Source organism: Coregonus clupeaformis, unplaced genomic scaffold (assembly GCF_020615455.1).
Source record: "Coregonus clupeaformis isolate EN_2021a unplaced genomic scaffold, ASM2061545v1 scaf0067, whole genome shotgun sequence".
Taxonomy (NCBI): domain Eukaryota; kingdom Metazoa; phylum Chordata; class Actinopteri; order Salmoniformes; family Salmonidae; genus Coregonus; species Coregonus clupeaformis.
In genome coordinates this window covers 875,760-890,188 of record NW_025533522.1, presented here as the reverse complement: position 1 = coordinate 890,188, position 14,429 = coordinate 875,760, and the positions used below count along the sequence as shown (strand labels likewise).

General features: G+C 45.5%; 1 protein-coding gene across 3 annotated transcripts in view; it reads right to left on the bottom strand.

The window, feature by feature from the left end:
• Positions 1-14,429, bottom strand: part of LOC123483299 (AP-3 complex subunit beta-2-like) — a 76,217-nt gene that overhangs the window by 40,380 nt on the left and 21,408 nt on the right. For 2 of the 3 annotated variants that reach the window (XM_045212991.1, XM_045212993.1), the window contains exon 1: positions 10,303-11,364. The exons of the other annotated variant lie outside the window; for it this stretch is intronic. In XM_045212991.1, coding sequence (XP_045068926.1) covers positions 10,303-10,562 — 260 coding nt within the window. In that variant the 5' untranslated portion in view covers positions 10,563-11,364. Of the gene's footprint in view, positions 1-10,302; positions 11,365-14,429 lie in introns of those variants that run through there. 3 annotated transcript variants of the gene reach the window in all.

Genomic DNA, 14,429 nt, shown 5'->3' with positions numbered 1-14,429 from the left:
GATGCCCTATGGTTTGATGTTTTCCAGTCCTTTGTGAACGTGGTGTTTCAGGACATGCTTGGTCGCGGTGTGGTGGTCTACATTGATGACATCCTGGGGTATTCCGCTACGCGCGCCGAGCATGTGTCCCTGGTTCGCAAGGTACTGGTCCGACTTCTGGAAAATGATCTTTATGCCAAGGCAGAGAAGTGTGAGTTTTTCCAGTAGTCAATCTCCTTCCTCGGATATCGCATTACCACCACAGGTGTGGAGATGGAGGGAGACCGCATTGCAGCCGTGCGTAATTGGCCGACTCCAACCACGTTAAAGGAGGTGCAGCGCTTCCTTGGCTTTGCCAACTACTATCGAATGTTTATTCTGGGCTTTGGCAAGGTCACAGCTCCCATTACCTCCTTGTTGAAGGGTGGGTCGTCCCGGCTCCGCTGGTCTGCTGAGGCTGATTTGGCCTTCAGTAGATTGCGGGGTCTGTTCACCTCAGCCCCGGTACTGGCTCACCCCGATCCATCACTACTGTTCGTAGTGGAGGTGGATGCGTCCGAGGTAGGTATAGGAGCTGTCTTATCCCAACGCTCGGGCACACCACCCAAGCTTCGCCCCTGTGCCTTCTTTTCTAAGAAGCTCAGCTCGGCGGAGCAGAACTACGGCGTTGGTGATCGGGAGCCGCTGGCTGTTGTCCGAGCTTTGACGGTGTGGAGACATTGGCTCGAAGGGGCGAAACACCCTTTCCTCATCTGGACAGACCACCGTAACCTGGAGTACATTCGGGCAGCGAGGAGGCTGAATCCTCACCAGGCCAGGTGGGCCCTCTTCTTCACCCGGTTTGATTTCACACTCTCATACATTCCGGGTACGAAGAACGTGAAGGCAGACGCACTGCCTCGGCTGTATGACACAGAGGAGAGGCCCAGAGACAACACCCCCATACTCCCGGCCTCATGCATTGTGGCACCGGTAGTATGGGCGATGGACGCAGATATAGCGCAGGCATTACGCACAGATCCATCTCCACCACAGTGTCCAGCTGGGCTGCAGTACGTGCCTGCGCTTATCCGTGATCGTCTGATCTACTGGGCACACACGTCACCCTCCTCTGGTCATCCAGGTATGGTACAATGCGCTGCCTGACCGAGAAGTACTGGTGGCCTACCTTGGCTAAGGACGTGAGGGTGTATGTTTCCTCATGCTCAGTGTGCGCCCAGAGTAAGGCACCTAGGCACCTCCCAGCGGGTAGGTAAGCTACAACCTTTACCAGTTCCACAACGACCATGGTCTCACCTGAGTATTGATTTTCTCACTGATCTTCCCCCCTCCCAAGGTAACACCACTATCCTGGTCGTTGCGGACCGCTTTTCAAAGTCCTGCCGCCTCCTTCCTCTGTCCGGTCTCCCCACGGCCCTTCAAACTGCGGAGGCTCTGTTTACTCACGTCTTCCGGCACTACGGGGTACCAGAGGATATAGTGTCCCACCGAGGTCCCCAGTTCACATCTAGAGTCTGGAAGGCATTCATGGAACGTCTGGGTTCTCGGGATTTCACCCGAGAGTAATGGGCAGGTGGAAAGGGTGAATCAAGATGTGGGTAGGTTCCTGCGTACCTACTGTCAGGACCGGCCGGGGGAGTGGTCGGTGTTCCTGCCATGGGCAGAATATGCTCAGAACTCTCTCCGCCACTCCTCAACTAACCTAACACCCTTCCAATGTGTTTTAGGTTACCAACCTGTCCTGGAACCGTGGCACCAGAGCCAGACCGAGGCTCCTGTGGTGGATGATTGGTTTCGGCGCGCGGAGGAGAATTGGGACGCTGCCCACGTTCGCCTCCAGCCCGCCGTGCGTCGTCAGAAGGCCAACGCTGACCGCCACCACAGGGAGGCCCCGGTGTTCGTACCGGGGGATCGTGTCTGGCTCTTGACCCAGAATCTGCCCCTCCGCCTGCCCTGCCGGAAGCTGAGCTTGCGGTTTGTGGGGACATTTTTAAAGTCTTGAGGAGAATAAACGAGGTGACATACAGGTTGTTACTCCCCCTGATTACCGTATTAACCCCTCATTTCATGTGTCTCTCCTCAGGCCGGTGGTAGCTGGTCCGCTCCAGGAGTCGGAGGTGCGGGAGGTTCCTCCACCTCCTCTGGACATTGAGGGGACCCCGGCGTACTCGGTCCGTTCCATCCTGGATTCGAGGCGTCGGGTGGGGGGCCTTCAGTATCTCGTGGAGTGGGAGGGGTACGGTCCGGAGGAACGGTGCTGGGTCCCAAGGTGGGACATCCTCGATCCCTACCTGTTGAGGGATTTCCACCGTCGCCATCCGACTCGCCCTGCTCTGCGTCCTCCTGAACGTCCCCGAGGCCGGGGTCGGCGCACTGCTGGAGCCACGCGTTGGGGGGGGGGTACTGTCACGACTTCCGCCGAGGCTGCCCCTCCTGGTTCGGGCAGGCTTCGGCATTCGTCATCACCGAAGTACTAGCTACTGCTGATCCCATTCTCATCACTCCACTTGTCATGTCTTGTCAATCACACACACCTGGTGCTCATTCCCCTAATTAGTATGTGTATAAGTGTATGCTTGTTTGTTGTGAGAGTGTGTATACTATTCACTGTGTTTATGCCAAGGTGGATGTTTTCCCTTGTAATAGTTTGTTTGACGCTTGGGGCATTTGATTTATGTAAACAGAATAAACTCTGGACTTCGGTATTTTACCTCCTGCGCCTGACTTCATTCACATGTATTCCTAACTCAGTTGCCGGAGAGGAAGGAAACCACTCAGGGATTTTACTGTGAGGCCAATGGTGACTTTAAAACAGTTACAGTTTAATGGCTGTGATAGGAGAAAACTGAGGATGGATCAACAACATTGTAGTTACTCCACAATACTAACCTAAATAACAGAGTGAAAAGAAGGAAGCTTGTACAGAATAAAAATATTCCAAAACATGCATCCTGTTTGCAATAAGGCAGTAAAGTAAAACTGCAAAAAATGTGGCAAAGAAATTAACTTTATGTCCTGAATGCAAATCCAACACCTCACTGAGTACCACTCTTCATATTTTGCATCATGTTATGGGTGTGCTTGTCATAGGCAAGGACTATAGTTTTTTGGGGGGGGATAAAAATAAATGGAATAGAGCTAAGCACAGGAGGACCTAGTGGAAAACCTGGTTCAGTCCAACAGACAATGGGAGACAAATTCACTTTTCAGCAGGACAATAACCGAAAACACAAGGCCAAATATACACTGGAGTTGCTTACCAAGACAACATTGAATGTTCCTGAGTGGCCTAGTTAAAGTTTTGACTTAAATCGTGTTGTAAATCTATGGCAAGACTTGAAAATGGGTGTCTAGCAATGATCCACAACCAACTTGACATCACTTGAAGAATTTAAAAAAGAATAATGTGCAAATATTTTACAGTCCAGGTGTGCAAAGCTCTTAGAGACTTACCCAGAAAGACTCACAGCTGTAATCATTGTCAAAGGTGATTCTAACATGTATTGACTCAGGGGTGTGAATACTTATGTAAATTCAATATTTCCACAGGGTTTGATGAAACACTCATGAGGTTCCAGCCTGAGTCCTGGTCAGTAGATCAAACAACACAAAGTGTCCAAAGTGCTGTTGTGCTGTGAACTTCATCATGCAGAAACTTCCTAACTGAAGCAGTCAGTTTATCCTCCAGCTAGAACAAGCTCGGACTGTGACAGTCACATGCATAAAACAATACATAAACAGAGAAGCGACTCCCTCTTCCCTCATTCGAAATCGACTAAAAGGCGCATGTCATTTACTCCACCCATGAATTCACATAAATTGACTAAGACAAACACTTAGAGAATCTACAATGTCCTCATGCCTATGTCAAACTATCCATTGGTTCTCAAGAACAGCGACATTTGCTTAAATTCTCTGATGTATTGCTGGGGAGAGACTACTAGTGCTTTTTTACGACAGTGCAAAAACAGACCGAACCCTTTGAACCCTGTGTACAGCTCAAACCTCTGGGATCAGGAGAGAGGCCTCGAGAACACAAAAACAAAATAAAAAAGACCTCGAGCAACTGTTTCATACCTGTGCTCTTTAAACATTTACTCTCTTACTGCAGCAGTACACATGCACACACAAAAACAGAGGCAATTCAGGTGAGAAGTTTACATACTGTTGGCGATGGAAACACAGGTGTAAAGGGCATCAACGACTAATACGTGTGAGCATGTGTGTGCGCCAGGGGCGGTGTGTTCAATAGGGCGATATGGGTGACGCACTGCCAAACGGGAAAAGGAAGGGATTTTTTTTCTAATCAATTATATCACGGCAACAGTAGTTATCAGTGTTGTAATCTAGACGTCTGGTGTGATCTGCCACTAATCTGTCCAATCAGGCTAAAGTCGTGCTTCAAATGGCCACCCCCCCTTTTGGGGCGATTTCAGTCAGGTTGAAAATCGCCCAGAAGTCTGTCATAGACTCCCATGTAAAATCTATTTTTTTCAAATATCAGAGCTTTCAATACAATCTCTATGGGTGTCTGAGGGCTTGCACTTACGCGCTTTCGTCATACGTAACATAACCATGAACGTAACTAAGAAAAGAGCGGGTAGCCTCATCAATCAATTCACTATTACTGTCAAAATGGCAGTGCAACTCGATTGTCTCTTTGAAAGAAGTTCCTTTTTGTCGGCGAACAAATCAAGATAAATTGGCAACGAAACAATTAGGACCTCCCAGACCAAATTTAATAATTCAACAGGTTTCTACTAAAGGCGGAAAGTCCTACACCCGAGGATTTTCCAAAAATTGGTACGAACGAAAAAATAACATTGCCACTCAACTGGATGAGGGATACAGGCTAGCTGTCCGCCGCCACAACGATGAGGTTAGTGTTGATAATCACAAGTTTACTGGAGAACTGAGACCAAGTAGAGACTTTGGACAGGGTGGATATGGCATAATAAAGGCAGTTTATTCAGAGGTAAAGATATCTGGAATCGCGTGCACGGACCCGTTCGTCAAACTCTTAGGGAGCTATACATTAAGCCCCATTACTTACCATATCAGATAAGAGAAATTGCTGCAGCTACATATATTTTACATCCTGGCCCTACATAGTTCACTATTTGCATCACTTACCAAAATATTACATGTGGTCATATATGCTTGGAAAGTGGAGATGCCATAGAACGTCAAAAAAGTAAACATTGCTGGAGACACATTGCCGTTTTGGAGAAGACATCGCGTTTGCTAGCGAAGAGATTTGTTGTGGCAAATGAACTTGGGCTGGGAATTGCCAGGAACCTCACGATAAGATATATGCATTGCGAGTCTCATGATTCTATACGTATTGCGATTCGATACTGTGATTTTATTGCGCACCATATGTCTGTTGCAGAGGGATCAGAAAGCCATGAGAACGAGTTTTGATCAGTCATGGAAATAAAAGTGCTGAAAACAAATTGGCTCCCAATGTGAAAAGATTGAGAACAAGCTATGAAGGAACAATAATGGTGTTTTGGTGCAGGTACAGCCAACTAGCGCTAAAATATTGCGATATTGTCAATACAGTATATCGTAAAGTATCACTATGTAACTCGATTTCTTTCACCCCAATCCCTCAAATTAACGGTAAATAACTGAATTGTTTGCCCCACATTTAGCTAAGATGATTAGCTAGCCAGCTAAAATGTTTTATTTAGTTAGCAGTCGCATCTACAATAGTTTACTGTCAATAACATGTCTCCAAAAATGACGTGGTGTCTCCAATTGTGTTGACATTTTACAATTGCGATGCGCATCCATGAGTATCCACTTTCTGTAGCTCAGCTGGTAGAGCACGGCGCTTGTAACGCCAAGGTAGTGGGTTCGATCCCCGGGACCACCCATACACAAAAATGTATGCACGCATGACTGTAAGTCGCTTTGGATAAAAGCGTCTGCTAAATGGCATATTATTATTATTATTATTATTATTATTATCTGAAGAGAGCCCCCAAACATTGTGTGCAGACATTTTATGCAATAAATGAAGTAGGTTGAATCTAGTAGTTCTGATCTTCTGATTGGTCCTGATGAGTTGGGCGAGGTCCCCTCCAGGCTACTGTCACTGTTGCATTGGCTCTGAGTCGGGTTCTCTGTCTTCAAATGTTCAGCCTAAGAGAGGGGATTTTTGTGTGTGTGTGTGTGTGTGTGTGTTTAACAGTGATGATGTGTGTGTGTGTGTGTGTGTGTGTGTGTGTGTGTGTGTGTGTGTGTGTGTTTAACAGTGATGATGTGTGTGTGTGTGTGTTTGTGTGTGTGTGTGTGTGTGTCCTCAGAGCAAGAACTCGTGAGTTGGAAGAACTGAGAGGCCTATGGCGTGGGTGTTGTCCTTGGCCACCTGCTGACAAGGCTGACAAGATAGGACCCTTTTGTCCATTGTTATTGGATAGGAACAGAACTTATAACCAGCTCCTGACCTAAATAGATCTTAGCACAACATTTTACTCAACATATCATATTCCATATTCACTATAACAAATATATTTACTACGACATTAGCAAGAACCGCCACATCCTCAGCCGGCTAATCCAGTGTGTGAAGTTTTGCGGAGTGTTTGAGTTAGCTTTGCGAGGCAAAGATGAAACTGAGGGCTCCACCAACCCTGGTAAGCCAACACTTTTGAGATCAGTCAATAAATGCTTCTGGTATTGACTTATATGCTGCCCCTGTCTTCATGTTGTTGCTGGACATATCTTTTTTAAAATGTGTGTAGGTCACCTAAATCATCAGAAAAATTGCCCCCCCTGAGAATTTTTTCAGGAGCCGCCACTGGTGTGCGCATGTGTCTGAGTAACTCCACAGCAGCAGGTGCAACCAAGGTTTTTTTCAGGCACTTCCAGCAGTACATAACCTAGCGGTGTACTTACAGTGAGGGAAGAAAGTATTTGATCCCCTGCTGATTTTGTACGTTTGCCCACTGACAAAGAAATTATCAGTCTATAATTTTAATGGTAGGTTTATTTGAACAGTGAGAGACAGAATAACAACAGAAAAATCCAGAAAAACGCATGTCAAAAATGTTATAAAATTATTTGCATTTTAATGAGGGAAATAAGTATTTGACCCCTCTGCAAAACATGACTTAGTACTTGGTGGCAAATCCCTTGTTGGCAATCACAGAGGTCACACATCTCAGGAGGGATTTTGTCCCACTCCTCTTTGCAGATCTTCTCCAAGTCATTAAGGTTTCGAGGCTGACGTTTGTCAACTCGAACCTTCAGCTCCCTCCACAGATTTTCTATGGGATTAAGGTCTGGAGACTGGCTAGGCCACTCCAAGACCTTAATGTGCTTCTTCTTGAGCCACTCCTTTGTTGCCTTGGCCGTGTGTTTTGGGTCATTGTCATGCTGAAATACCCATCCACGACCCATTTTCAATGCCCTGGCTGAGGGAAGGAGGTTCTCACCCAATATTTGATGGTACATGGCCCCGTCCATCGTCCCTTTGATGCGGTGAAGTTGTCCTGTCCCCTTAGCAGAAAAACACCTCCAAAGCATAATGTTTCCACCTCCATGTTTGACGGTGTGGATGGTGTTCTTGGGGTCATAGGCAGCATTCCTCCTCCTCCAAACACGGCGAGTTGAGTTGATGCCAAAGAGCTCGATTTTGGTCTCATCTGACCACAACACTTTCACCCAGTTCTCCTCTGAATCATTCAGATGTTCATTGGCAAACTTCAGACGGGCATGTATATGTGCTTTCTTGAGCAGGGGGACCTTGCAGGCGCTACAGGATTTCAGTCCTTCACGGCGTAGTGTGTTACCAATTGTTTTCTTGGTGACTATGGTCCCAGCTGCCTTGAGATCATTGACAAGATCCTCCTGTGTAGTTCTGGGCTGATTCCTCACCGTTCTCATGATCATTGCAACTCCACGAGGTGAGATCTTGCATGGTGCCCCAGGCTGAGGGAGATTGAAAGTTATTTTGTGTTTCTTCCATTTGCGAATAATCGCACCAACTGTTGTCACCTTCTCACTAAGCTGCTTGGCGATGGTCTTGTAGCCCATTCCAGCCTTGTGTAGGTCTACAATCTTGTCCCTGACATCCTCTGAGAGCTCTTTGGTCTTGGCCATGGTGGAGAGCTTGGAATCTCATTGATTGATTACTTCTGTGGACAGGTGTCTTTTATACAGGTAACAAGCTGAGATTAGGAGCACTCCCTTTAAGAGTGTGCTCCTAATCTCAGTTTGTTACCTGTATAAAAGACACCTGGGAGCCAGAAATCTTTCTGATTGAGAGGGGGTCAAATACTTATTTCCCTCATTAAAATGCAAATCAATTTATAACATTTTTGACATGCGTTTTTCTGGATTTTTTTGTTGTTATTCTGTCTCTCACTGTTCAAATAAACCTACCATTAAAATTATAGACTGATAATTTCTTTGTCAGTGGGCAAACGTACAAAATCAGCAGGGGATCAAATACTTTTTTCCCTCACTGTATTTCTGAGGTCCAAAGACCAGCCGATGAGTCACGTAAGTACGTGTGGCATTTTACGTGTGCCCCCCCCAGAGGAAGTTGCTGACACTATTTAGACATAATTTCCTGTCCTAGAGAGGAAATGCACATTTAAGTTCCACCTCTGAAGAATGATGGCTACTTATACATATTCACGAATTGGGTGTGTGAATTTCCATGTGGAGTTGATAAACGTCAACAAATAGTGTAGCTAGCTAGCATGCTAACCTTATCTAGCTAGCTAGCCATCTTGATAATCTTATCTAGCTAGCTAATGTTATCTGTGGTTGCATTTAATTTTAACAACACCGTATTCAAAAGATTAGCCAGTTGGCTCAATGGCTGCTTCTGGGGCTGGATTTGTCATAAGCATTGATTTAAGGAAAACTTCACCACAGATGGAAACTACTGGCCTATTGTTATCTCCAGAGTTTTGGCATCTTCCACAAATTTCAGCCTCGAATCCGCCATAACAATACTTAAATAATAAGATGACGCTCCAGGTAATATGGATAACTATTGAAAGATAGCTGATATGCGTTTTTCTACATTGTAATGGACACGGTGCAACCTTTGATAGGTAGGCTGCTGGCAGGCTTCGGCTATGGTACAGCAAAGCCAAGTCAGCCCGTGCTCATGGTTCTCACAGGGGAAGTGAAATTAAAGGCTACAATGACGTTGCTCATGATCATACACGCCGCAAATGATATGTAACTATATGTTCCTTGAATTTCGCAGGTGCTTGCTCATTATCTGGATATACACTTGTGGTTTCTAGCTAACGTTACACCAATCAAAGCAGTGGAGCATGTAGTGAAGCAAAACTTTAGTGGTCAAAACCATTCATCTTGGGGCGACGGGGGGAGCGGATTTTCAAAATGCTATCATATCACGTATTTATTCCATTTATAAAATGGTCACATATATTTTTTTTAATACAGACTATCTCCAAAATTGTGAACATTAACAAATTATAAAGTGGATTATGATAATTGTATGTAAAAAAAAATTGGGAGGTGCAAAAACATACATTTGCGCACCTTATATTAATTTGCTCCATGGTTTAGGCGGCCAAGTGGATACAAGGCTGTTTGGCTCATCTCAGTCACAAAGAGGAATAACTTTGCAGCGGTTTCTGATGAATAAACAATGCCATGCTGGTGGGTGGTATCAATCAAGTTAAACCCAGGCCTGAAACTAAACGTACGCTGAAAATAATTTATATGTCATATCATAGGAATAGTCACCTCATTCACATGGGTTGTACAAAGTGGGCAGCTCGGATTTGTTACTTCAAGCTTAAATATATCATACTTTGACTAAAACAATGATTTACTGACTTAAATCATTGTTTTACTGACTTTTTTTTAGTCATTTAGCAGACGCTCTTACAGTTAGTAAGAGCGTCATTTACATTTTCATACTGGCCCCCCGTGGGAAACGAACCCACAACCCTGGTGTTGCAAGCACCATACTCTACCAACTGAGCTACAGGGGACTACATGGGTAAGCTCTGGCCATCGTATTTCAGCTAAAAAAATAGGATTTCTACTGGTGTGGGTGTTTAACAGCGTATTATTAACATAGATTGCTGATTTCACAATTCCTGAAAGCAACAGGCATACAGTGTTAAGAGTTTGTGTGTGTACACCAGGTGTTTTCACATCCCAGGTGTGTGTGTGTTTATGGTTATCTAATTACGCTTGTCTCTTTCTCATTATGCCTAATTCTCTTCCTGTCATTCAACTCACACGCGTTTTAACGCCACAGGTCTGTTTATGCACATATTCACACGGCACACGTGTCTCATGCTGACGGCACCCTACCGCAAAGGCTGGGTCACAAGGCTGGATAAACTGCCTCCCCCTTCCTCCAGGTGGGCCCGCTCCTCCTGGTCTCCACCTCCGCTGCCGAACCGGATGTGGCGCGGGTCGTTGGGCTCCCCGTTATACCAGTTATGGTTTCCGCCATCCGGGGTCATCACAGGGCTTTTCGCCTCATCCTGCTGCCCCATCTGGTCCTGCGCAGTCTTCACCATATTCATTGCGTTCACCGGCAACTGGAGGAGCTTCTGCATGGGCGTCATGGCTAGCGCCGTGAGGGGCGCGAAACTAAGACCGAAAGGTAGCCGGAAGAACTCGTAGAGTCCTTTCCCGAGAAGTAGCCCAATCGCAACCTTATGGACTGAAGAACTCAAAAAAACCTTGACCTTCTTAGATCGTTTCCATATGGCGTAGCTGTAGATGTGGGGTCCTGGAATGAGGATTGGAGAAGGTAGATCCAAGTGTGGGTGTCCACTTTCATTCTCCAGAAGCTAACGTGGTGAATACAGTCATCAACAACAAACCCAAACTCTTGGTATCTTCCTTTGAGATGGTCCTACTGAGACGGAGATAATGACTTATCCACTATGGATATTCCTCCGAAGAGGAAATAATGATGCGTCAGGTCTTGCCTTGGATGAACCCTTAATGATGACGACTGCTGACAGCTTCCTCTGACACCCCCATAGAAACCCAGCCTTACAGTTGCTCTACTCGTGTGAACCGTACGCTCTGCTGTGCTAAGGCTGTCTGAGGGAGTCCAGTGAAGCAACAGTAGACTGCACAACACAGTGAGTAGCAAGTAGGTGCTGAGGATAGAAGGCGTGGATGGAGTTCCCTCCCCTTATTGTTCCTCCTTCGCTTCCTTTTCTGCTACTTCGCTCCTTCTCTTGCTCCTCTCGTACGTCCTCTCTCATGGGAAAAGGAGCTCTGTCTGCCTCTCCGAGGGTTTGGCGTCTGGCGCTGATCTCCAATGTTGCTCTGCGCCGATGGCATAGCCCCCTTCTCTCCCTCCTTCTCCGCCACGTTAGCAGCTAGCACCCCTCCCTTCTCCTCTTCACTCCTCCCCCTCTCCCTCTCCATCTCGTGTGTACGTAGGTTTTCCGCCACTCTGCTCCGTTTCATCTCTCACTCGCTCTCACTGCTCCCTCTCTCGCTCTGCCTTGACTCCAGTGCACTCCCCTCCCCTGCAACCCTGTATTTTTCTCTCATCACTTGCTCTCTTCTCCCTCTTCTCTCCATCCATCTTTATCTCCATCATGTCCCCCTCTTCTTCACCTGATCTCGTTCCCTTCATTCACTCCCCCCTCCCTTTTTCCTTGCTTGCTTCCTTCTGGTTACATTATCTTTCTCCGTGCCCTCTTTTCTCTCCTTTTGTTACCACGTTCCCTCGCTCTCTTGCCTTACATGACTCAGCTTTCACAGCTGTGTCGTGGTGATGATGTTGCCGTTCCTCACACACACACTCCTCCTCGTTCTTGCAATCAACAGTGCCACCTAACAGCAGGAATCCTTTCTCTCTTCCCCTCTCTCATTCCTTAATCTCTTGCATTCCTTCCCCTCTTCCTCTCTCATTCCTTCCTCTCTTCCTCTCTCTCATGCATTTCTCTCAACCCCTCTCTCATTCCTTTATGCCTCACTTTCTCGCTTTCCTTTCCCTTATTCCTTTCTCTCTTTCTCTCTCTCATTCCCTTTTCCTCCCTCTTTCTCTCAGAGGCTATAATGGAATGGGTTAATTTACAGCCAGAGAGAGACTGTGGGATTGTGGAGGACTGACGGCCACGATGATGGCCCCCTGTGTGTGTTTGTGTGTGTGTGCGTTTGTAGGCTGATCGAGGTAAGGGAGTGCCGCACTGAAGCAAGGAAACATTCAATCACATCCTTTACTAAAGGGGCCTAGGTTGCTAGGCAAGGGTACTAAATTACCCCCTTCAGTAAGGGGCTAGGACACAGAGATGTGGCATATGTTCTGTTGAGTGTGAAGGTTCCAGAAAACACAGATTGAGCATCGACATCAAAGTCTGATTTTATCGCTTGTATCTGTACTGAATCTAATACACTAAATGAAGCATGTCAGATGCATAAAACCTCAACAATTTTCCAATGTGCTTTTTCATGGTATGGTATAGTACCTCTGTCTCTCTTCTCTCTCTCTGCGGTATTACTGGTACCATCCCCCACCTTCTAGCTCCCTTCACCATTTCTCACCAGGATGCCTGCAACTGTGACATCACGCTCTAGTGAATTGCACACACACACACACACACACACACACACAAACAAACACACACACAGCCAGCCAATGTGGCACATAAACAGTTTCTCCTCACAGCTCGACATCATCTCATCAGTCAGACTTACTGCACTCTCTGCTACTCATGCCAAGTAAATTGCCCACCATCCAACAGACAGGGATACTATGACATGCCATCTTCAAGTGAATTTGTCCGATACACACTCCTGTTTCAGAGACCGAGAGCGAGAGAAAGAGAGCTAGACAGAGACTGATCCCTGACTGGACCGACTGATCTAGAAATTATAATTACTAGTTAGATAGGATGCAAGGTGATTTACAGATCTCCTCATACACGCACAGATAAAAAGACAGAGACTGCAAAAGAAATTGAATAATAGGGGAATTGTTAAATTATTAATTGACAATTAACACTGAGTGACATTGTGGTAATCAACAATCAAGTGAACACTGCAAACAACCAAACCAAGATGGCCGCTTTGATGGCGCACAAACATATTGAGTCTTCTGAGAAATAAACAGAGAGGAAGAGTAGGTGTGGGCCACAGGAGAGAGACATTTTTCAGAGAAAAAGCCAGACAAAAATCAATGACATTTAGAGAGGCAGGGGAGGGAAATAAAGATGATATCAGAACAGACAGTCACACGTACTCCGAGGAGGTGAGAGAGAGGAGAAAGATCAAGTGAAGTGAGTGAAAGCGAGGGAGTCAGGGGAAGCATTGTATTATATACAGTGCCTTCAGAAAGTATTCACACCCCTTTCCTTTTTCCACATTTTGTTGTGTTACAGCCTGAATTCAAAATGGATTATATTTTATATTATATTACATCTACACACACAATACCCCATAATGACAAAGTGAAAACATGTTTGCAAATTTATTGAAAATGAAATACAGAAATATTTCATTTACATAAGTATTGACACCCCGGATTCAATACATGTTAGAATCAGCAGCAATTACAGCGGTGAGTATTTCTGGGTAAGTCTCTAAGAGATTTGCACACCTGGATTGGACAATATTTGCACATTATTAATTGTAAAATTCTTCAAGCTTTGTCAAGTTGGTTGTTGATCATTGCTAGACAGCCATTTTCAAGTCTTGCCATAGATTTTCAACCCGATTTAAGTCAAAACTGTAACTAGGCCAGGAACATTCAATGTCGTCTTGGTAACTCCAGTGTATACTTGGCCTTGTGTTTTACATTATTGTCCTGTTGACAGTAGAATTTATCTCCCAGTGTCTGATGGAAAGCAGGTTTTCCTCTAGGATTTTGACTGTGCTTAGTAATTCGCTGGGGTGAGAATGGTGCTGTTGACAGGCTTTTGAGACCTCAAATCCCACAAACCTTAAAACCTGCTCCCTTCCATTATCCTTGTATACAGTCTATGGTTCCTCCACAGAGAATGCAATGGACTTAACAGACTTAGCTTCACAACCGCGCCTCAACCAACGCAGGCTTAACAAGACATATTTCTTCTCTTCCTTCAGGAGCCTGTTAGTCGATGACTCATTGCTAATGGAAGAACACATTACTTAGGAACATACAGTAAGCCTACGTGACTAGAGGAACTTGTGATGTTTAGCATCACGCTAACTGAGGATGATACTAGTGGGTTGGCGTATTGCTCAGCAGGGTGGGACTGTAAATTAAATTTCAATACATAATGAAGTTAATTGATTTTGACAATGAAAGGAAGGCAAAACTTAGAGATTACTAGCCTGGTCCCAGAGATGTTTAGCCAACTCCTATAGTTGTTGTCCTGTTAAATGTGTTGGCACAAACAGATCTGGTACTGGACTAGTAGATTACACCACCAAGACAACAAGCTATTCAAATAACCTACCCAAAAATAATGAGGAGGAACATCTTG